The sequence below is a fragment of the Schistocerca nitens genome, chromosome 2, assembly GCF_023898315.1.
Source record: "Schistocerca nitens isolate TAMUIC-IGC-003100 chromosome 2, iqSchNite1.1, whole genome shotgun sequence".
Classification (NCBI taxonomy): domain Eukaryota; kingdom Metazoa; phylum Arthropoda; class Insecta; order Orthoptera; family Acrididae; genus Schistocerca; species Schistocerca nitens.
In genome coordinates, this window is record NC_064615.1 from 715,545,730 (window position 1) to 715,571,557 (window position 25,828).

At 40.4% G+C, this 25,828-nt stretch overlaps 2 protein-coding genes across 5 annotated transcripts in view; one reads left to right on the forward strand and one right to left on the reverse strand.

Annotated features, from left to right (window-relative positions):
* Positions 1-17,314, reverse strand: part of LOC126236885 (rho guanine nucleotide exchange factor 7) — a 160,098-nt gene extending 142,784 nt beyond the window's left edge. For 2 of the 4 annotated variants that reach the window (XM_049946517.1, XM_049946515.1), the window contains exon 1: positions 17,152-17,313. The gene's annotated coding sequence lies outside the window, so the exon portion shown is untranslated. Of the gene's footprint in view, positions 1-15,393; positions 15,442-17,151 lie in introns of all 4 variants that reach the window. The other 2 variants (XM_049946516.1, XM_049946518.1) reach the window with 2 other exon arrangements.
* A 92-nt stretch (positions 17,315-17,406) lies between these two features.
* Positions 17,407-25,828, forward strand: part of LOC126236886 (mediator of RNA polymerase II transcription subunit 11) — a 50,762-nt gene continuing 42,340 nt past the window's right edge. The window contains exon 1 of the mRNA XM_049946519.1: positions 17,407-17,611. Coding sequence (XP_049802476.1) covers positions 17,536-17,611 — 76 coding nt within the window. The 5' untranslated portion in view covers positions 17,407-17,535. The remainder of the gene's footprint in view (positions 17,612-25,828) is intronic.

Consider the following 25,828-nt stretch of genomic DNA (forward strand, 5'->3'; position numbering starts at 1 on the left):
AGAGGCCCAATGGACATGTTATGCGACAGGAGATGCACCACAGGCATCCGACCAATGTTTCCTGGCCCTCCATTACCACAATAAAACTAGCAACATGGACAAGTTAATAAAACCTCAGGAAAGAAAACAATATGACAAGACAGCAAATGAATGGCAGATGTGAAAGAATGAGAATTAAAAAGGTGCAAAGTGCAACAGCCAGGCCAGACAACCAAGCAAAGGTAGACATCGGCCCCTGGGACAGAAGCAGGTGAAGGGGGCACCCTTCCAGTACCTCAAGAGGTCAACGAGGCCAATGTGCTCAACCTCACAGAGAGGAGTAAAAGCCTTCGCCAAGAATAAAACATTAAACCTGATCAACCACTTTGGTGTTGCTCGCTAGCACCAGAAGCAGTGTGCCAGCCAGGTTTCATTGTTAGGCAGCCAAATTGGGGCTTACCACAAGGAAGTGGTCCACCGTCACGAGGGCACCACACTAACAGTGGGGAGGGTCCTCTTGTCATAAGATGTGGATATGGATCAGCCAATTGCGCCCAATGTGAAACCGACAGAACAGTACGTTGTCTGCGAGAAGCAGGGGAGGAAGACTACAATATGGTAGTGTTAAGCATTATTGCTTGCTGTTTGTACAGAGAAACCAGGGCCCATCTATCCGTGTTCCAAGCCTCCAACAACTGACAATGTAGAGCTGACTGAAGGTCTTGTTATTGAGCTCCCATCTCCAAAGTCAGTATCATGGTAGCCAAATGGCCAACAAATCACTATGTTTGTTCCCTGCTATCCCAAAATAACCTAGGGTCCAGACAAAGATGACCAACTGTCCAGTTTGATGGAGGTCAGAAGGTAGATCCTGGATATTAACAACCAACAAGTGTCAAGGGTAGCAGTGGTCAATAACCTGAGCACTACTCAGGGAATCACTGCTGGTTAAGAATGTCTCGCCAGTGCAAGAACAAATATGACTGAGGGCTTGAACAATGGCCATCAATTCTGCACTGAATACACTGCATCCATTCAGCAGGGAGCATACTTCACTGCACCTTGCATGTGTGAAGGGAAAACCATATGGTCCATCAATGCCAGTACCATCAATGTAAACCACTTCCAGACCCAGAAAAGCATCAAGAAGGCCAGGAACAGGCAGAGAAAACCATAGGATCAACAGAATATTTTTGTGTAAAGTATAGGACGAGACAGATCCAAGGACGTGGCACACACCATGGGGGCATACACAATTGCTTCCTTACAAGAAGCAACAATGGAAGCTGTTGGAGTTGGAGAGGAGATGCTGTATGCAAAATATGATCATGACTCCTCTCTTGGGTCACTGCTATGGGAGGTGGCTCACAATACCAGAAAAAAAAGGTAGTTCAAATGCTCAGGGGAACAGTGAATGTGTATCGCATAGTTGGGCAGCAGTTTTTATTGCCTGATCTGCAGTGGAGGAACTCCAGTCGCCTTGAGGAGGCTGTTCACAGGGCTGGTCCAAAACTCACCTGTTAAAAGTTGGATTCAAAAATGGTATATCAAGCCAAACACCCACAATACTTAAGGTGATGCCGAGCCATACGTCAGACTCTCATCATCAAGAAGGGACAGGATCAAAGCTTTGCAAACCTGCAAAAGTGCACCGCAGTCTGCACCCCTGCTGGTGTTACTGGTGCAGCAAACAGTGTTACAGTGTGACCAGCATGTTTGCTTACGTTGGTGAAGATGTGTAAGACGTGTCAACAAGGCACTGAAGGTCAGTCCTTGAAAGCGATAAGACTTCACCACATTGAGCAACTGACCATCAAAGGAGAGTTCTGATTTGGATGGATAGTGCGACGGAAACAGTCGGTGGACCGTATGACGGAGACAGAAGTGCAACACCCATGTCTTGGTGGCAGGAAACGGGAAGCCATGTGAGAGAGCCCTGGACTGCACCTTTATTATGGCACCATGCACAGTCAGTATTCAGCAACACCCACAGTGGAGAAGCAACGGTAAAAATACAAAAACCTTCAGCATGTAAAAGGGTGACATTGTAGGATCCACAGCTGCAACAAATACAACTGACCTCTTTGAGGATATCCACATCAAAAGCGGTATCAATGACAATGATGCGGTTGTGGCAACAATGATTACCAAAGTACAAAGGACAACTAAAACATGCAGAAAGTTACATATGTTCAATAAATTAGATAAAAAACTAAGTAATGTCATATCTCAATGAGGAACTTGAAACTTTCAGAACAGGGTAGGAGCATGCAGAAGAACTATGGTTCAAGTTTAAAAGGATAATTGACTGTGTGCTGGATAGATATGTACCCAGTAGAACAGATCATAATGGAAGGGAACATCCATAGTATTCAATCACTGTAATAAAACTTATAAATAAGCACAGATTACTGCTTAACAGGAGTAAAACAAAGCTTAGTATACACATATATTAGTGTTCCACAGAACTTTAGTGGATTTTGTGATCTGTAGTTAATAGAATATTATTGTTATTGCTTCGATAAATTTTGCAAAAAATATTGTAAACAACCACGAGTGAGCTGCTGTAGGAAAGTCAGTTCTGGGGCTCTGTGCAGCTGTTGTGGCAGATGGTTACATTGGGGTGAATGCAGTGACATGGGAATCAGGGAAACAAATGGGTCTCTTCCATGGTATTGCAGATTATGTTCAAGGGATAGGAAAATAGTGGAACTGGAAGGGAAGATTAGAGCCCTTCAGGCTGAACTGGATAGTGCTAGGGAGGAACTGATGAGATTAGGAGGGGAGGAGGGTGAAGGCAGGTGGGAAGTGGTAGCAAGGAACAGGGGCCACAGAAAGAGAACAGTATCAGACAGTTTCATCATTGGCACAAACAATAGATTCGCCTTGCTACCTCAGTCAGCTAAGGAAGAGGCTCAAGTAGATGTACGTGTAGTCAGCACTCAACAGACTTTCACTAGGAAATCAACTGTTGCAAAAAAAGTAGAAAGTAGGAGGAAAGTTCTGTTGTTGGGTAGTAGCCATGGAAGAGGTGTGGGCCAGATTTTGCAGGAAAAATTAGGTGACAGGTACCACGTCACAAGTATTTTCAAGCCCAGTGCATGTCTTAGCCAACTGGTAGAGAATGTAGGATCATTGTGCAAATTACAAAGCAGGATCATGTTGTAGTAGTGGGTGGAGCAGGAAACAGCACTGATAGGGATCAGAGCTACAATATTGAGGGTGACCTGGTAAAAATAGCATCTGCAACGAACCATACAAATGTTGGCTTGCTTCCTGTTTTCATGCGGTACGACCGGCCCGAATTGAACAGCTTTGTCAGGAGGGTCAATATGGAGCTATATCAGCTGCTTCAGGCGGCTACTCTGTCAAGCATAGGTTTGGTTCCTTTTGATGGTATTGGTAGGTGGGACTTCACAAGACATGGCCTGCATCTCAATAGGAAAGGGAAGGGTAAACTGGCTGGGATGATAGCAAAATCTTTAAGGGGAGGCACTGAAACTCATGGGAGTACTTTTTTAGGCCAAGATCAGTATCCAATCATCCTACATTGATTGAAATTATGCTTAATGAAAAGTTCAGACAGGCAGGTACTAGTGATGTGAAAATATCGCAAGATTCTCATAACAGTACAGTGAAAAATAATGTTAGTATGTCACAAGATTCACATAAAAGCACAGTAAAAAATAATGTTAATATATTGCACCAGAACATCAGGGGATTAAAATAACAAAGTAGATGAGCTTCTTGTTTGTATAGAAGATTTAGAAACTGAGAGTGGAATGGATGTACTATGCCTGTCTGAACATCTTATAGTCAGAAGTATGGAAATGGTAAACAAGCTTTCAGCACAAGTAAGTAGAGACACTATGGAGAGGAGTTGCCATATATGTTAAAATCGGTTACAGTGTGAAAAATTTGGAAACTAAAAAATTTTGCATAGAGCAACACATAGAAGCATGTGCATGTGAGCTTAAACTAAATAAAGGCACTTTTATAATTGTAGCCATGTATAGGACCCCACAGGGAAATTTTCAACTGCTTTTGCAAAACTTGGATTCTTTGTTGTGCTATCTGTCAGACAAAGGAAAGCAAATTATTGTTTGTGGGGATTTCAATGTAGATTTTCTGAAAGTCAGACAGAAAGCTTGACCTTGAAGTATTACTTGGTTCTTTCAATTTGACATAAGTTATTGATTTTCCTACCCGGGTGGTACAGGAAAGCACCATACTGATAGATAACATTTTCATAGACCAAGATAAATTCAATCACATAAAAACTTTTCCTGTTAAGAATGGTCTGTCTAATCACGATGCACAGCTAGTTACAGTATATGATATAGCTCCATACAGTAATGCAAAACAGTCCTCCAAAATAGCGTGTTCCATTAACAATTTAACACTTCAAAGTTTTAGGGAAAGCTTGCGACTGTTAGACTGGGATGAGGTGTACAGGGAACATGATGCTAATTTAAAATTTAACCTATTTCATGATACCTCTGTGAGTATATTTGAAAACAGTTTTCCTAAGAAAACTGTGAAATATAATTGTAAGAAACCATGTGAAAAGCCATGGCTTACTAAAGGGATAAAAATATCTTGTACACAGAAAGAGGAAATGTAACTTATAGCTAGGAGGAGTAATAATCCCGAAACAATGAAACGTTATAAAAACTACTGCACTGCATTAAGAAAAGTTATTAAAAATTCCAGAAGTATGTGCATTATGTCTGAGACTAGCACATCTGATAATAAAATTAAAACAATTTGGAATACTGTGGAAAGGGAAACAGGGCAACCGAGAGCACAGGAAGACTGTGTTACTATCAAACACAATGAAAAGTTTGTTAACAAGAAGTCAGAAGTAGAAAACATTTTTAATAATCATTTTTTAAGTGTTGTAAAAAAATAGGTTTCAGCTATTCATTAGAAAATGCAAGGCAGTAAATGGAAGAGGCAGTACCTATGCAATTTGATAAAATTGAAATTCAACCCACCTCTCCTACTGAAATTAGGAAAATAATAAATTCACTAAAAAGTAAAAGCTCACATGGAACTGATGCCATTTCCAACAGAGCACTAAAAGCTTGTTCCCAACAAATAAGTAGGATTCTCAGCCACATATGTAGTAGCTCACTGAAACAGGGAATTTTTCCAGATAGACTGAAATATGCTATCATCAAACCATTGCATAAAAAAGGGGATAGATCTGACGCTAGCAACTACTGCCCAGTCTCACTTCTGACAGTTTTATCCAAAATTCTTGAAATAGTAATGTATTCAAGAGTAGCATCACACACTTGTAAAACTGAAGTACTAACAAATGTTAATTTGGTTTTCAGAAAGGCTTTTCAACAGAAAATGTGGAAATACGGAAGTGTCCGATCCCGCCCGTCTGCTTTGACCCATGACGTCACAAATATGGTGGAAACGACCATAAACCACGATTCCAATATGGCGCATATAAAGTCGGTACGTACACATTATGAGGACGAAAATACATCCAAAAACAAACACACACACTTTCCACAAAAAGCCTAATGACACTAATGGGACAAGCGTGGGAAATGGGGTGTTTTTGGGTGGGGGAAAACTAAATATAAACAAATTCAGACACCAACCCCCATACAAAACCACACAAAACGACGAAAAAAACCAACATCACAAAACTCCCCAAATAACACTAAACACAATATCATCTGTAATCGGAGGAGGGAGGAGGAGATTAGTGTTTAACGTCCCGTCGACGACGAGGTCATTGGAGACGGAGCGCAAGCTCGGGTTAGGGAAGGGCGGGAAAGGAAATCGGCTGTGCCCTTTCAAAGGAACCATCCCGGCATTTGCCTGAAAGGATTTAGGGAAATCACGGAAAACCTAAATCAGGATGGCTGGAGACGGGATTGAACTGTCGTCCTCCCAAATGCGAGTCCAGTGTGCTAACCACTGCGCCACCTCGTTCGGTGACTGGAATCGGACACTTCCCTTGACCTATATAGCTCAACAGCAGCTCCCGATCCCATAAATTAGAATCAAACACTTCCCTTGGCCTATATAGCTCAAAAACATCTCTCGATACCAATATCAACAAACACAGCCACACATTGGGATCGAACACTTCCCTTGACCTGCGCACTGTTACCGTCATATCCATGTTGTTGTTGTTGTGGTCTTCAGTCCTGAGACTGGTTTGATGCAGCTCTCCATGCTACTCTATCCTGTGCAAACTTCTTCATCTCCCAGTACCTACTGCAACCTACATCATCCTGAATCTGCTTAGTGTATGCATCTCTTGGTCTCCCCCTACGATTTTTACCCTCCACGCTGCCCTCCAATACTAAATTGGTGGTCCCTTGATGCCTCAGAACATGTCCTACCAACCGATCCCTTCTTCTGGTCAAGTTGTGCCACAAACTCCTCTTCTCCCCAATCCTATTCAGTACCTCCTCATTAGTTATGTGATATACCCATCTAATCTTCAGCATTCTTCTGTAGCACCACATTTCGAAAGCTTCTATTCTCTTCTTGTCCAAACTATTTATCGTCCATGTTTCACTTCCATACATGGCTACACTCCATACAAATACTTTCAGAAAAGACTTCCTGACACTTAAATCTATACTCGATGTTAACAAATTTCTCTTCTTCAGAAACACTTTCCTTGCCATTGCCAGTCTACATTTTATATCCTCTCTACTTCGACCATCATCAGTTATTTTGCTCCCCAAATAGCAAAACTCCTTTACTACTTGAAGTGTCTCATTTCCTAATCTAATACCCTCAAAATCACCCGACTTAATTCGACTACATTCCATTATCCTCGTTTTGCTTTTGTTGATGTCCATCTTACATCCTCCCTTCAAGACACCATCCATTCCGTTCAACTGCTCTTCCAAGTCCTTTGCTGTCTCTGACAGAATTACAATGTCATCGGCGAACCTCGAAGTTTTTATTTCTTCTCCATGGATTTTAATACCTACTCCGAATTTTTCTTTTGTTTCCTTTACTGCTTGCTCAATATACAGATTGAATAACATCGGGGAGAGGCTACAACCCTGTCTTACTCCCTTCCCAACCACTGCTTCCCTTTCATGTCCCTCGACTCTTATTACTGCCATCTGCTTTCTGTACAAATTGTAAATAGCCTTTCGCCCCCTGTATTTTACCCCTGCCACCTTTAGAATTTGAAAGAGAGTATTCCAGTCAACATTGTCAAAAGCTTTCTCTAAGTCTACAAATGCTAGAAACGTAGGTTTGCCTTTCCTTAATCTTTCTTCTAAGATAAGTCGTAAGGTCAGTACTGCCTCACGTGTTCCAGTATTTCTACGGAATCCAAACTGATCTACCCCGAGGTCGGCTTCTACTAGTTTTTCCATTCGTCTCTAAAGAATTCGTGTTAGTGTTTTGCAGCTGTGGCTTATTAAACTGATTGTTCGGTAATTCTCACATCTGTCAACACCTGCTTTCTTTGGGATTGGAATTATTATATTCTTCTTGAAGTCTGAGGGTATTTCGCCTGTCTCATACATCTTGCTCACCAGATGGTAGAGTTTTGTCAGGACTGGCTCTCCCAAGGCCGTCAGTAGTTCCAATGGAATGTTGTCTACTCCAGGGGCCTTGTTTCGACTCAGGTCTTTCAGTGCTCTGTCAAACTCTTCACACACTACCATATCTCCCATTTCATCTTCATCTACATCCTCTTCCATTTCCATAATATTGTCCTCAAGTACATCACCCTTGTATAGACCCTCTATATACTCCTTCCACCTTTCTGCTTTCCCTTCTTTGCTTAGAACTGGGTTTCCATCTGAGCTCTTGATGTTCATACAAGTGGTTCTCTTATCTCCAAAGGTCTCTTTAATTTTCCTGTAGGCAGTATCTATCTTACCCCTAGTGAGATAAGCCTCTACATCCTTACATTTGTCCTCTAGCCATCCCTGCTTAGCCATTTTGCACTTCCTGTCGATCTCATTTTTTAGACGTTTGTATTCCTTTTTGCCTGCTTCATTTACTGCATTTTTATATTTTCTCCTTTCATCAATTAAATTCAGTATCTCTTCTGTTACCCAAGGATTTCTACTAGCCCTCGTCTTTTTACCTACTTGATCCTCTGCTGCCTTCACTACTTCATCCCTCAAAGCTACCCATTCTTCTTCTACTGTATTTCTTTCCCCCATTCCTGTCAATTGTTCCCTTATGCTCTCCCTGAAACTCTGTACAACCTCTGGTTCTTTCAGTTTATCCAGGTCCCATCTCCTTAAATTCCCACCTTTTTGCAGTTTCTTCAGTTTTAATCTACAGGTCATAACCAACAGATTGTGGTCAGAGTCCACATCTGCCCCTGGAAATGTCTTACAATTTAAAACCTGGTTCCTAAATCTCTGTCTTACCATTATATAATCTATCTGATACCTTTTAGTATCTCCAGGGTTCTTCCATGTATACAACCTTCTATCATGATTCTTAAACCAAGTGTTAGCTATGATTAAGTTGGGCTCTGTGCAAAATTCTACCAGGCGGCTTCCTCTTTCATTTCTTAGCCCCAATCCATATTCACCTACTACGTTTCCTTCTCTCCCTTTTCCTACACTCGAATTCCAGTCACCCATGACTATTAAATTTTCGTCTCCCTTCACTACCTGAATAATTTCTTTTATTTCATCATACATTTCTTCAATTTCTTCGTCATCTGCAGAGCTAGTTGGCATATAAACTTGTACTACTGTAGTAGGTGTGGGCTTCGTATCTATCTTGGCCACAATAATGTGTTCACTCAGCTGTTTGTAGTAGCTTACCTGCGTTCCTATTTTCCTATTCATTATTAAACCTACTCCTGCATTACCCCTATTTGATTTTGTGTTTATAACCCTGTAGTCACCTGACCAGAAGTCTTGTTCCTCCTGCCACCGAACTTCACTAATTCCCACTATATCTAACTTTAACCTATCCATTTCCCTTTTCAAATTTTCTAACCTACCTGCCCGATTAAGGGACCTAACATTCCACGCTCCGATCCGTAGAACGCCAGTTTTCTTTCTCCTGATGACGACATCCTCTTGAGTAGTCCCCGCCCGGAGATCCGAATGGGGGACTATTTTACCTCCAGAATATTTTAGCCAAGAGGACGCCATCATCATTTAATCATACAGTAAAGCTGCATGCCCTCGGGAAAAATTACGGCCGTAGTTTCCCCTTGCTTTCAGCCGTTCGCAGTACCAGCAGTACCTGAACAATATCAACAACAGATTAATTTTACTAAAATTAGCACATAATGTACAGTGAACAACACTAAATTAACCTTCACACAAAATCGTTAACTCACTGAAATGAATTCCACTACAAACACAGCCGACACTCGAACAATTCTGGATAATGAGCAAAAGCAAACTGAGTCCATTACACCACACAAACGAAAACCCTGAACATACCACCAGAGAGCACAACAAACCACAACACGATGACATCTACAAACACGCCACACTCACAAACCAAACTCCGCACCGTCATGACGTCACACACGACAACACCCTTATGTCACGGGTCAAAGCCAACGCGTGGGATCAGTCGCTTCTGTCAACCCGTAAATGCTATATATGCTTTCACTGATCAAATATTAAATGCAATGAATAACTGAACAGCATCCATTAGGATATTTTGTGATCTCTCAAAGGCTTTTGATTGTGTGAATCATGAAATTCATCTAGATAAGCTTAATTATTGTGGTATGAGTGGGACAGTGCACAAATGGTTTAATTCATACTTAACTGGAAGAATGCAGAAGGTTGAAATTAACAGTACAGATAGTCTACAAAAACCAGCAGAGTCCTCTAACTGGGGAGCTATCAAGAATGGTGTCCCACAGGTTTTAGACTTGGGTCCCTTATTGTTTTTAATATATATTAATGACTTGCCACTCTGTATTCATGAAGATGCAAAGTTAGTTCTTTTTGCTGATGATGCAAGTATAGTAATCACACCCAAGAAACAAGAATCAGCTGAGGAAATTGTAAATAATGTCTTTCAGAAAATTATTTAGTGACTCTCTGCAAATGGACTCTCACAAAATTTTGAGAAAACACAGTTTATACAAGAAGAAATAAATCTCGGGTGAACAGCCTGGTATGTGTGTGCATAGGACACAATATTTCGGGAATCAACCATGTTGCCGGCATCAGATGCGCTGATGTACATCACCGCACCTGATTGCCAAAATATTGTGTCCTACGCACTCGTACCAGGCTGTTCACCCGAGATTTATTTCGTCATAAAATACGCCTGGAGAAACTGAAGAATCACAACAGTTTATACAATTCTGTACAGTAAATGGTATAACACGATTGATAAATATAGACTATGCACGGAAGTCTGTTGCTAAGGTAGAATACTGAAAATTTCTGGGTGTGTGCATCAATGAGAAATTGAATTGGAAGAAACACATTGATGATCTGATGAAACGGTTAGGTTCAGCTACTTATGCTATTAGGGTTATTGCAAATTTTGGTGATAAACATATCAGTAAATTAGCCTACTAAGCCTATTTTCATTCACTGCTTTCATATGGCATCATATTTTGGGGCAATTAGTCATTAAGAGAGAAAATATTCATTGCACAAAAGTGTGTAATCAGAATAATAGCTGGAGCCCACCCAAGATCACCTTGCAGAGATTTGTTTAAGGAACTCGGGATATTCACAGTACCTTCGCAATACATATGTTCACTTATGACATTTGTCATTAGTAACCTATCCAAATTCAAAAACAACAGCGAAGTGCATAGCTACAACACTAGAAGAAAGGATGATATTCAGTATTCTGGATTAAATCTCACTTTGGCACAGAAAGGGGTGAATTATGCTGCCACAAAAGTCTTTGGTCATTTGCCAAATAGTATTAAAGGTCTGACAGACAGCCAACCAACATTTAAAAGCAAATTAAAAGAATTTCCGAATGACAACTCCTTCTACTCAATAGATGAATTCTTAGATATGAAGTAGTAAAAAAAAAAAATTAATTAGTTATTTTGTGTAAAGAAAACTTATGTTAAAGTGACATGTTCCACATCATTACTAAATGTCATATTTATGATCTATGTAACAAGGATTAATGTAGTGTACAGGTAGAGATATGCTGAATGAAATGCGTTTGGGTGTCCAGAAAGAAATGTGTGAAGTTTTCAATGACCAGTGCAGCAGAATCTTGTCAAATGATATTTCACAAAATCCAAAGAAATTTTTGTCATATGTAAAGGCTGTCAGTGGCACCAAAGTTAGTGTCCAGTCCGCAGCGAATGAGACAGGACATGAAATTGAGGGTAGCAAAGCAAATCCCTTTTTCAATGTCCCTTTACAAATGATAACACAGGAGAATTGTCGCAATTTTGTCCTTTTACCACTGAAAAGCTGAATGAAGTATTAGTGTCATGTTACTGAGAAACAGCTGAAATCATTAAAACTGAACAAAGCTCTAGGGCTCGATGGAATCCCTGTTAGATGGTATACTAAAATTGCAGCTGAGTTAGCCCCTCTAATAACTATAATGTACCATAGATCTCTCGATATTGACTGAAGACCACAACAACAACAGATCTCTTGAACTAAAAACTGTACCCAGTTCTTAGAAAAAAGCACAGGTCACAGCCATCTACAAGAAGAGGAGCCAAACAATCCTCAAAACCCATCCAGTATTCATGACATTGCTTTGTTGTAGAGTCTTAGAACATATTCTGAGTTCAAACATAATGAGGTACTTTGAACAGAATGAACTCCTCAATGCCAGTCAGAACACAGTATAAAAACTTCGATCGTGTGAAACACAACTTGCACTTTTCTCAGGTGATGACCTCAAAGTGTTGGATGAAGGCAGTCAGGTAGATGCAGCATTTCTTGAGGGTCAAAAAGCATATGACTCAGTACCACATCTACACTTATTGTCAAAAGTACAATCATACAGACATCAAGCGATATTTGTGACTGGACTGATGACTTATTTGATAGTGAAGACACAGCATATTATCTTGGATAGTATGCCATCGTAAGATGTAGAAGTAACTTCAGGTGTGCCCCAGGGAATTATGTAGGGACCCTTGCTGTTCATGACGTGTATTAATGACCTTGCAGACAATATTAATAGTAACCTCACATTTTGCAGATGATGCAGTTATCTAGAATTAAGTACTAGCTGCATAAATATTCAGTCAGATCTCAATAAGATTTCAAAGTATTGCAAAGACTGGCAACTTGCTTTAAACATCCAGAAATATAAAACTGTGCACTTCACAAAACAAAATATGTAGCATTGTAGAACTATAGTATCAATGAGTCACTGTTGGAATCAGACACTCATACAAATACCTGGGTGCAGCACTTTGTACAGATGTGAAATTTAATGATCACATAGGCTCAGTTGTGGGTAAAACAGATGGTAGACTTCGGTTCATTGGTAGAATACGGGGGGAAGTGCAATCAGTCTACAAAGAAGTTTGTTTACAAATCACTTGTGGAACCACTTCTAGAATACTACTCAAGTGTGTGGGGACCCATAAAAGATAGGACTAATAGGGATGTTGAACCTATACAGAGAAGGGCAGCATGAATGGTCACAGGTTTGATTGATCCATGGGAGAGTCTCACAGAGATGTCGAAGGAACTGAATTGGAAAATTCTTGAAGATAGGCATTAACTATATTGAGAAAGCCTACTAACAAAGTTTCATGAACCGGCTTTAAATGATGACTCTTGGAGTATACTACAATCCCCTATGTATCGCTAACATTGAAATTGAGAAATAAGGTTTAAATAATTACTGCACACACAGAGGCATTCAAACAATCATTTTTCCAATGCTCCATATGTGAATGGAACAGGAAGAAACCCTAATAACTGGTACAGTGGGACGTACCCTCTGCCATGCATCTCATGGTGATTTGCAGAGTATAGACGTAGATGTAGAATATTAATGGCGAACATGTAAGCAGAATACGGAGCAGTTTGTAAAGAACTATGTACCGCGTGCACATGTAGCCAAATTAAATCATCAGCAAATTCTGCAACAGAGCTGAGTGGAGGGAAGCAGATCATTCGACATGATTGGTTCAAATACCCTAGATCCTCTTGGGCAGATGTGGCCGGAAATCATAGTTTGTTAACACTAATAGATCATTTTTCACACTACACAGAAATTATAGCTATTTCGAATCAAAAAGCTGAAACAGTGGGGCAAGCCATGGATTAAGTTCAATACTACAGAGACTTCAATTACTAACTTCAGGTCAGAACGGATAAAGCAATTTTGTCATTTGTTACAAATTCATAACAAGTGTGTTACACCCATAAAAGAATGGCAGAATGGGCTGAGTTCATCTACATCTACACAGATACTCTGCAAGTAATCGTATGGTGCGTGCCGGAGGGTACTAGTAGTCATTTCCTTTCCTGTTCCACATGCAAATACAGCAAGGGGAAAATGACTATCTATAAGGCTCTGTATGAGCCCTAATTTCTCAAATCTTATCTTCGTGGTCCTTACACACAATGTACATTGGTGGCAGTAGAGTCATTCAACAGTCGGTCTCAAATTCTAGTTCTCTAAATTTTCTCATTACTCCATGCTTCATCCCCTCGACAAGCTGTTAGCAGCACAGAATGGGCTCATTAATGCAGAACACTTGTTCCATCATATTCAATGATACGGCACTGGATACAAGCACAAAGTCGTGGTAATAGGAATTTTGTGCTGGGTAACTTTCTTAATCCTGGTCATTGCTCAGTGGCCTAAGCCAATTATCAGTGGACAGTCATCTGCCAAATCCTTCTCTTAGTCCATTGCCCACAACACAATGGATTGAGCATATGGCTTGAAGAAGTAACAGGACATTGTGGTTGTACTAGCACTCATACATTGTGTATATGGAAGACGAATAGACAATGTGTAATGTGTAAATAGTAGAGAGAGAGAGAGAGAGAGACCATAATGCATAGTTGTACCATATCTTTTCAGTAGTTCACCGGTTCAGTACCAGTCAGGACTTCAGAGGACCAAATTCTTCCAAGGGAGCACAAAGTTATGAGACTTCGGCATCAGGCAGGCCATTAGCAACCAGTCAAAAGGTATGGCCAGCCACCTAAGCAATTCTGCCACTGGGTGCTGCAGTAACTCTGCCATTGTGTTCAGCACCACAGTATTCTACCAGCAACAGCAGACTACACTACTACATCCTGCAACGCAATACATCATTTGCACAACCCACTATGTGAAGGGCATACCTGGCCAGTGCGTGTATATATGATGCCAGCTCAGTCACTAGTGACTGAAACCTTTGGCATCACGCATTCAGCCAGTCCAGTCCCCACATCAGTGATCGGTCAAATGTGTGGCCAAGAAGTGACAGTCTCACTGAACAGCCTGATCAACTTGGTGAAACCACTGGTCTACAAGCCATCAAATAACGCTAACGGTTCTACAGTACAAATTAGATATGACAAGGTGAAGCCACCCATTGGGTGCAATCACCTGAAACTCAAGCCAGTCTCAAAGAGTCATAGATTTGACAGAGTATCTGCAAGTCCTGCCAATCACCTTGAGGCACAGGCAGCATACGCCAGCTCATTTGTACGAGGGTTGGAACTTAAATAGTGGCAACTATTTATTCACAACCGATACAAAAGAGTTACATGTTTGCACCTGTTACTGTCCTTCAAAGTAGTCACCAGCGTTGTGTAGAACCAGTTGCCAGCAATGTGGAAGGCGTAGTATACCGTTAGCAGATCCTGTTCTGTTGATGGTGCAAATGGAGAGGTCTAAAGTTACGGAGATTCTCGTGTATGACTACGATGGTGTGATCCTAAAGCATTACGTTCCTCCATGGCAGACCATCAATGCACAGTATTACTGTACGTTTTTGAAGCATCACCTGCGGCCAGATTTGTGAAAGAAATGGCGACACTTTCTGCGCAGCCCACGCATTATTTTGCACGACAATGCACGGGTGCATACAGCGCACGCTGTGGCTACTCTGCTTGGTCGATAGGACTGGGAAGTACTGTACCATCCACCATACTCCCCGGACTTAAGTCCTTCTGACATCGATTTGATACCGAAGATGAAGGAACCACTTCATGGCATTCGTTTCAGAACTGTTCCAGAGATTCGACAGGCAGTAGACCGCCTCAAACGCACCGTCAACAGAACAGGCTCTGCTAATGGTATACTACGCCTTCCACATCGCTGGCAATAGGCTCTACACAACGCTGGTGACTTGTTTGAAGGGCAGTAACAGGTACTACCATGTAACTCTTTTGTATCGGTTGTGAATAAATAGTTGCCACTCTGTAAGTTTCAACCCCTGTATAACTTCCTTGCATCAGTAAGTCCTTCGCTGCACTGTGTTGTCACTGCATTCCACTGTCTCAGCGTACTCACCCACTGCCTGCCAGCATGGTTGACTACGAGGCCACAGTCATCAACCTCCTGGATAGAAGCATTGGTTAAAAAAGGTGGTTGATGCTGAGTAAGTACTCGACTCTGAGCTCACCCCAATGCTGTAGATATGATCCCACAGTTCCCTTTACAAGCCACTTTGGAGATAGAAGCGCACATCCTGCAACACTGATGGTGTAGCAGTCATAGCACAATGCAGTCACTACATCATGAACCCAAATTTATTTAACAAGACCAGGTAACACGATATGTAAATAGTTTCTTCGATCAGTCATACAAACAAGTATTTTCTTATAAATGCAGAAAACTGCAAACCAATAACTATTTTAAAATACTCCCTTTTTCAGACTCACCTCGAGATGGGGCACATGGAAGTTACATCTTTATTTACGTAGCACGATCCTGGATACTGGCTTACAACAGAACGAGCAGTAATATAAATAGTGTCCAACTAGCAGCTTCCACTTTAATTGCCTATCGGTTACAAATAAATAAATTTTCACACTCAATATGTGTACTGATTGTCTCCATAATACTGACACATACTGGTTGTTGGTGGATTTATGGTGACAATAAATATATTTATGGAGTGATAAATTAAAGGCCAAGAGACAAAGTGGAAGTGGTGGTCACTATCCACAATACTGTGCAAGAGAATGCTAACTACAATCCTAACTATACTGTGGCAAGCCAGGAGCCTGCATCATTCTGCAGAAATAAAGAGGTGACTTCTATACATCCCAGCTGAAGACGAGTACGAAAAGGATTAAAAACTAATTTATGGGAATAAATATATATTTAAAAAGTTGAATAGTTGCAGTTTTCTGTAATCATACTCAATACATTGTCACATGAAAATCAAAGCATAGTACTGAAAATCCATTGTGAGTGGAAACAACAGTGGCAGTCACATGTTCCATATCATTATATTAACTGTGAATTTGATCTATGAACAAGGAACTAACTAACTAAAGGCGTCAGGCCTGGAAGAGCGCTCAAAATGCCTGATGATTAAAGCAACTGCTTGTAGTAAGCAGTAAGTTCGAGAGCCCCTCTGGCAGAAATTTTCAATTTCCATTAAATGTTTACAAAAACTGGGCAACATAATTAAACTTAATTCGGAACTCAAACAAGCCTGTAGGCTGATAAGCCTACATTTACGTACGAGGATAAAATAATCGAAAAATACTGCGGGAATCTTAGTATACCTTGGTAACTTCATAGAATTTCGAAAATTATGTAACGTATGAATCGGAGCAATGATGAAATTATAAAATGGAATTATGAAGACAACATATTTGACACAATTCAACTCAAGAGTCAAGAAATGCAACAGTCCTAAAGAAACTATTTGCTTGCAAGGCAATGATGCTGGCACACCTCCGTTAGAGCATATAATTAAAGTGGTGAGGAGATTCATAATCCTATCTTCGTTACGTCTTCGCGCTGGGATCAACAGACAAGATTATATGGAAGAAGTATTATCCTCAAATGGGAACTGTTAAATTTGCGGGTTTATTTGTAGCATCTTGTTCATCAAAGTTATGCACAGTTTGTAAATTGTTATAGATCTACTTCGCTTGAGATCACGAATCGTATATCAAATTAATGCCTACATAGGTTTAAGTTCAAGTCTATAAAAGGCATAACAAATTTTCTTTCTGTACAGTGGTTTTCGAGTAGGGAGAAGGAAGTTATTAATAGGCAGAATTATTTTTAGTGCCATTTGAAGTACATTACCATATAAGATATACTATCATTTGAAGTATTCTAATTTTTGGTGCTGTTTATTTGTCGCAGCTGATAGCAGTACTCAGTCACTTTTAACTGTTTCTCTTGCTTTAAACTCCTATTTGAAAATACATGTCTTTCTTCTCCACGGATACAAACATTATACTGATATATCGATAAATCAACGCTGTGCAATAGATGTCATACAAGAGCATACTTTTCGTCTTATCGATAGTCGATAACTATCGAGTACGATACTTTCATATACTGTGTTGCTGTTTTGTTATTTATTATTATTATTACTGTAGGCGTCGGGAAGAGCGCAACTGTGAAGCGGGATAGTAGCGGTGCAGTCCGTGCTTGAAATAATAGTGTCGTGCAAACATTTGCGCAATGACAGCACCCATGGAGAGAATACAAGTCTTAGACACTATTGAAAAAGATATTATAACATGTCTTCAAAGTGCTGGTGAGTAATATTGGTTTTAATATTCACATCCTGATATTTCATTTTGTTGATCGCACAACACACATGCTATTTCTCGACAGAATAACATAGTTGTGGAAGTGCGAGTAATTGACGTGCCCCTGTGTAGTTCGGAAACTATTGTATGTAACAATGACTTTATAGTGCTAGTTAAAGATACCGTGTATTTGGAGTTAATAACTGTGTAGGCCAATGAAACACTGTTTATTATTTGGTGTTCTATTTTTTTTATGAGAAAAGGTGTACTCAATATTTGAAGATGGTCAACTCCACCAAGAAAGTTTGAATGACGCTTTGGCCTTTATGAGTATCAACCTTTTCCTTGTACTGTGCATCTGTAAGTGACGTATGTAATTATTCATATGACGACAAACAAGTATTGTTGTCATCAAAGTATCTACATGAATTCATTCTTGCACCTCAGAGAGAAATCTGTTTTCTTACATATGTGTAATACGAGGTAATATAATATACTAGTTGTATATTTTGCAATCTTTGATTGACTTGGTTTAAGAAGGGACACGAAATCGTTTAAAATCATTGAGTATTTGTATTTGTCAGAAATCATACTTTTGTATCCACGCCTTAGTGACCCGTCAATTTGATGGGGATTGCAACAGCGCATCCAAGCCTCCAAGAACAACTGCTAGGAATTTAGTTACAGAACTTTTATGTTGATTCAGTTATCGAAAGAGTTGGTTTACTATTGTGTTTCAAATATAATAGGCTACTCATTCCGAGATGCGTAATCACATTGTCAAACATTTTAGTATTCTATTATTATTCTCATTAAATCAAGGTGTCTGTCTGCTAACTTGTACAGTGATATGAGATGTGTCTCATGACAAAGAAATAGCCTGCTTAAATCCATGAGATACCTTGCTAATAAGCACCTGGTTCATTAATATGTATAAATACAGTGGATAACTGACATTCTTATAATAGGCTAATACGTGTCAAATGATGACTAGATATTCCATGTGAGTTGTTCTAATTTTGTACATCATTCTCACCTTAAAATATGAGATTCTGTTTGTATTTGGTGTGTAGCTGCCTGTTCATAGTAAAGGCAACTCTGCAAATTCTAAAGCCCTCAATATTCAGTACTTGGACAAGGAGCTCCTGTCGAATGTTTGTGACTATGACGTGAATGTTTGTATTATTTTGCGCTGTGCCAGTGTCACTCATTCATATTAACTGAAGCATACTACTTGCCAGTTCACAACCAAACTATCACCATTAAACTTATCCTAGACCTCAGGCTTTGCTACAGATCAATATTTCACCACATCTGAGATTTGGTATTCACATTCGTTGGCTTCGCCAACTCATAACCAGACTGTCACCTTCCAGTCTGACATAGGCCTTTAGCCACACCACCGATCAATGTTACCACAACCTACATCCACAAATCTGACACAGATGCATAAGAAATACTGCTAGTGTTGTGTTATCTTTGTGCTTGCACACATAAGTCACATAATCATATGGGACGAAACTGACATCCAGTATGAGTAGGTTCAGCTGACCCAAATATTCACAATCCAGGTAGCATTATATCTTGAATTAATTTTCGTTGAAAGTTCTGCTTTTGGTGAGCTTTTTTGTTGGTTTTTATAAGATCTGCTAGCTTCAGGATGGAATGGTTTCTTGAAATAATAGAGGCAAATGGAAAAGGCAGGAACTGAAATTGAGAGTAGCAAAACAAAAGCAGAAATGCTTAACTTTGTTTTCCAATGTTCCTTTACAAAGGAAAACCTAGGAGTATTGCCCCAGTTTAGTTCTTGTACCATTGAAAAGATGAGTGAAATCGATATTAGTGTCAGTGGTGCTGAGAAACAGCTGATATTTCTAAAGTTGAACAAAGCTGCAGGGCCCATTGGGATCCCTATCAAATTCTATATCCAATAGACCCTCTGTTAACTGTAATCCATCATAGATCACCGAGCGAGGTGGCGCAGTGGTTAGCACACTGGACTCGCATTCGGGAGGACGACGGTTCAATCCCGTCTCCGGCCATCCTGATTTAGGTTTTCCGTGATTTCCCTAAATCGTTTCAGGCAAATGCCGGGATGGTTCCTTTCAAAGGGCACGGCCGATTTCCTTGCCCGTCCTTCCCTAACCCGAGCTTGCGCTCCGTCTCTAATGACCTCGTTGTCGACGGGACGTTAAACACTAATCTCCTCCTCCTCCTCCATCATAGATCCTTCAAACCAAAAACTGTGCTCAGTAGCTAGAAGAAAGCATAGGTCACACCTGTCTACTGGATGTGCTCCACAAAACTACCATCCAATACCCATGACATGCATTTGTTGTAGAATCTTAGAACATATTCTGAGCTCAAATATAATGAGGCATCTCGAACAGAATGACTCCTCTCATGTCAACCAGCAAGGATTTCGTGAACTTACATCAAGTGAAACCCAACTCATACTTTTCTCATAATACATCCTGAAAGCAGCAGATCAAAGCAGTCAGGTAATGCAATATTTCTCAGTTTCTGAGAAACAATTGATTCAGTGTTGGGTATCAGACCAAATTTGTGACAGGATGGAGGATTTCTTGGTCGGGGGGGGGGGGGGGGGGTGCAACATGTTATCATGGATGGAGAGTCGCCATATAATGTAGAAATACTAGAGCTATCCAGAAAGTAACAGACATTTTGAAGTAAACAAAATAACTATATGGAAAATCCAATTTTTATTGCATATATTTTAAAGGTATAATCGTAAACTTTTTTTTATTTAATCACCATTCAAATTGAGGCACTTATCATGCCATGGCATAAGTCTTTCAATACCAACTCTGTGGAAATCTGCTGCCTGCAACTGCATCTACTAGTTATACCAGCATGCAGTTTAGTTAAAAGTGTTGTGTAGTGAGGCATTTCTTCATTGCTGGGAAGAGGTGGTAGTCACTCGGCTCCAAATGCGAGCTATATGGTGGATGATCAAACACCTCCTATCCAAAACCTTGTAGGATCTTTCAGGTACAATTGACCATATGTGCACGTGCATTGTCATGAAAAATCAAAACTTTTCAGCAAGGTTACCCCAATGCTTATGTTGTATGACCTGCATTAACTTGTCAGTAACTGAGTTAATTGTCGTGCCCTGTTCAAGGAAATCAATGAGGATCACTCCCTTAGAGTCCCGAAACAGAGTAACCATGACTAGTCTTGCTGACAGTGTTTGCAAATACTTCCTTGGGAGAATTTGTATGTCCCCATTCCCTCGACTGCCGTTTAGTTTTACTATTGACATGCTTCACCCAGTCTTGTCCCCAGTTACAACACAATCGCTAATTTTGTTACCATTTTTCTTGTAATCTTTAAGGAAGGACATTGCTGCAGCCAGTCTGTTTTTTGTGGTTGTGGGAACCCACCTAGCACAAAATTTGTGGTAACCAAGCTGCTTCTCCCCAGTTTCATGCACCAAACTTCATGAAATTTGGGGAAAATGTTGCGAAAGTTCTGTAATCATAAAATGACGATTTTCACGAATTTTGTCGTTGATTCTCATCCCAAGTTTGTTAGTCACAAACCTAAACCTACCACTACAGTCCTCATCGTGAACATTGGTATGGCCATTTTTAAAATCGGCCCATCATTGCCTCACTCACCTTTCACTTATTCCTATTCTGCACACATCACAAAGGTCACAATAAATTTCAATTGATTTACAGTTTTTTGCCAATAAAAACCTAATCACAGAACACAACTCGCAAGTGCCAGGACATTCTGATGTAATGCACATTTTAACACGTCACAGAAAGCAAAGTAGCAGATGCACAGACCACATGTTACCACAACTTGATGCTTACTGAGTGTAGAAACATTGTGGCACCAAGATGCCAGCTGTAGCTGCACCCACTGCCACAATAGACCAAAACATCTGTTACTTTCTGGATAGCCCTTGTAACCTCAGGTGTACCCCAGGAAAGTGTGTAGGGTCACTTGCTGTTTATGTTGTATATTAATGCTCTTACAGACAATATTAATACACACCTCAGACTTCTTGCAGATGATGCAGTTATCTACAGTGATGTACAGTCTGAATCGAGCTGTACAAATATTCAGTCAGATGTGGATAAGATTTCGAGGTGCAAAGATTGACAGCTTATTTTAAATGTTCAGAAGTATAAAATTGCGCATTTCACAGAACAAAAAAAAATATAGTGTCCTGTAAATATAATATCAATGGGTCACTGCTGGAATCTGTGAATTCATACAAATACATGAGTGGGAACATTTAGTTGGAACATGACATGGGATCACCGTCTAGGCTGAACTGTGGGCAGAGCAGCTAGCAGACTTCATTAGTAGAATACCATAGAAATGCAATCAGTCTACAAAGGAGATTGCTTACGAATCACTCATGCAACCCATCCTAGAATATTGCTCAAGTGTGCGGGACTTGTACCAGATAGGACTACAAGGATATTGTACATATTTAGAGAAGTGCAACACAACTGGTCTCAGGTTTGTTTGACTGCAGGAGAGTGTCACAGAGATGAAGAAACTGAGCCAGCAGATTCTTGAACGTAGACAGAAATTATCCCATAATTTTTTCCTTGGTAATTAGATACTATCTCAGAAAGGTCACCTGTAATGCATTTTGTTTAACATTCATTAAAAACAACACATTTTTCTCTACAAGACGCCTTCATTTCTTTTTCATTGTTGTTCTATATGCCCAGAATTATCCATGATATGTTCAATTAATATTTTATAAATGAAGAAATGTAGCTGTTTATTATTCTCTGCCTACTGTTGTCATGATTACAAAATGCATTTTGATGGTGATAGAAATACTTTATACTGAATGGAGCTGTACAACTATTCAGTCCGATCTAAAGATTAAGGAAAGGCAAACCTACGTTTCTAGTATTTGTAGACTTAGAGAAAGCTTTTGACAGTGTTGACTGGAATACTCTCTTTCAAATTCTAAAGGTGGCAGGGGTAAAATACAGGGAGCGGAAGGCTATTTACAATTTGTACAGAAACCAGATGGCAGTTATAAGAGTCGAGGGGCATGAAAGGGAAGCAGTGGTTGGGAAGGGAGTGAGACAGGGTTGTAGCCTCTCCCCGATGTTATTCAATCTGTATATTGAGCAAGCAGTAAAGGAAACAAAAGAAAAATTCGGAGTAGGTATTAAAATCCATGGAGAAGAAATAAAAACTTTGAGGTTCGCCGATGACATTGTAATTCTGTCAGAGACAGCAAAGGACTTGGAAGAGCAGTTGAACGGAATGGATGGTGTCTTGAAGGGAGGATATAAGATGAACATCAACAAAAGCAAAACGAGGATAATGGAATGTAGTCGAATTAAGTCGGGTGATGTTGAGGGTATTAGATTAGGAAATGAGACACTTCAAGTAGTAAAGGAGTTTTGCTATTTGGGGAGCAAAATAACTGATGATGGTCGAAGTAGAGAGGATATAAAATGTAGACTGGCAATGGCAAGGAAAGCGTTTCTGAAGAAGAGAAATTTGTTAACATCGAGTATAGATTTAAGCATCAGGAAGTCATTTCTGAAAGTATTTGTATGGAGTGTAGCCATGCATGGAAGTGAAACATGGACAGTAAATAGTTTGGACAAGAAGAGAATAGAAGCTTTCGAAATGTGGTGCTACAGAAGAATGCTGAAGATTAGATGGGTAGATCACATAACTAATGAGGAAGTATTGAATAGGATTGGGGACAAGAGAAGTTTGTGGCACAACTTGACAAGAAGAAGGGTTCGGTTGGTAGGACATGTTCTGAGGCATCAAGGGATCACCAATTTAGTATTGGAAGGCATCGTGGAGGGTAAAAATTGTAGAGGGAGACCAAGAGATGAATACACTAAGCAGATTCAGAAGGATGTAGGTTGCAGTAGGTACTGGGAGATGAAGAAGCTTGCACAGGATAGAGTAGCATGGAGAGCTGCATCAAACCAGTCTCAGGACTGAAGACCACAACAACAACAACAACAGGTATATTTTCAGTGAGTCACCTTTGGAATATGTAAATTCATACAAATAACTGAGTATAGATGCAAGACCTGTCCCATACATCCTCCCACCTCCACCTACTCCAGTCTGGTCACTAGCATAACTTGTCCCATCAAAGACAGGGCTACCTGTGAAACCAGTCAAGTGATCTAAAAGCTGAGCTGCAACCACTTTGCTACATTCTTCATGGGCGTAACAACCAATGGGCTGTCTGTTCACATGAATGGCCACCAACAAAATGTGGCCAAGAAACAGCTGGACTACCCCGTTGGTGAGCACACCATCCAACAAGAAGTTCTTCATTTCAATGACTACTTCACATCCTTTGCCACCTGGACCATTCCTACTAACACCATCTTTTCTGACTAGCACAGGTCGGAACTCTCCCTGCAATATATCCTACTGTCTCATAACCCTCCTGGCGTCAACCTTCGTCATTACCCTCAACCATCCAGTCCTTTCTCTGATTGCATTCCAGCATTATGCAGCTCTCTATCCCACCAATGCACCCACAGTCTTTTTATTTTTCCCCTTTTTCACTACTCCCCCCTCCCCCTCCTGCCCTCCATCTAACCTTCCGGTTGCATCTAGCTGCCCTACCCTCTCTCCATTTCATCCCTGTATGCTCCCACAAGCATCTCTTTAACATCCTCCAACCCCACCCTGCTATCCCTCCGCCTCCCTGCCACAGCCTCCTCCATACCTCTGCCACCCAGTTGCCTCTCCCATCATGCTCTGCTGCTTGCAGTCTGATACCAATAACCAGAGACCCTGGTCATTTGTGTGTGAGTTGCATTTGTGTGAGTGCGTGTATGTATGTTATCTATTTCCAATGAAGGTGTAGTTGGCCGAAAACTCACTCTCTGGGGGGCGGGCATTATCATGTAGAAGGATAATGCCATTGGACAACATGCCTCGACGTTTCGACTTGATGCCTCTTCTAATGTTCTGTAAAGTGGCTTGATAATGCTGGGCATTGATAGTGGTTCCCCATTCCAGGAACTCGACAAGCAGTGTGAAACCACACTGGTGCTATAAAAGATCAAATGGTGCACACTCGTCAGCCTCGCTACCAATAGAGCGCCACCATACCTGCAGTTAAGTCGTGCCACCTTACGTATAAGGTAAAGGTAGATGCACTAACCAGGTTTCATTTGAATGAACATCATAGCTCCGCAGATGTTGAAGAGATTGAAGAAATGTGTAACGAGATAAAATAAATTATTCAGGTTGTTAAGGGAGACAAAAATTTAATAGTGTTGGATGACTGGAATTTGTTTGTAGGAAAAGGAAGAGAAGGAAAAATAGTAGTTGAATGTGGACTTGGGGAAAGATGTGAAAGAGGAACCCGTCTGGTGGAATGGTGCACATAGCATAATTTAATCATGATGAACACTTGGTTTAAGAATCATGAAAGAAAGCTGTATATGTAGAAAAGACCTGGAGACACGTGGAGGTTTCACATTGATTATATAATGGTAAAACAGAGATTCCAGAATCGGAATTTAAGTTGTAAGACATTTCCAGGGCCAGATGTGATCTCTGACCACAATTTTTGGTCATGAACTTTAGATTAAAACTGAAGAAACTGCAAAAGAGGTAGGAAATTAAGGAGATGGGATCTGGGTAAGTTGAATGGGCCAAAGTTGCTGAGAGTTTCAGAGGGAGCATTGGGCAACAGTTGATTAGAACATGGGAAAGGAATGTGGAGGAGATGAATGGGTAGCTTAAAGAGGTGAAATAGTGAAGGCAGCAGAGGATCAAATAGGTAAAAAGACAAGCCGCAGTAGAAATCCTTGGATAAAACAAAAGATACTGAATTTAATCTGTGGAAGGACAAAATATAAAAAGTGCAGCAAATGAAGCAGGCAACAGAGAATACAAACATCTAATTAATGAGATTGACAGGAAGTGCAAAATGGCTAAGAAGGAATGGCGAGAGGACAACTGTCAGGATTTAGAAATGTATTTCACTAGGCGAAAGATATATACTGTGTATAGTAAAATTAGAGGCCTTTGAAGAAAAGAGAAGAAGCTGTATGAATATTAAGAGCTCAAATGGAACACCAGTCTTAAGCAAATAAGGAAAAGCCAAAAGGTGGAAGGACTACATAGAGGGTCTATACAAGGGAAATGTACTTGAGGGCAATATTATGGAAATGGAAGGGGAAGTAGATGAAAATGAGATGGGAGATATGATACTG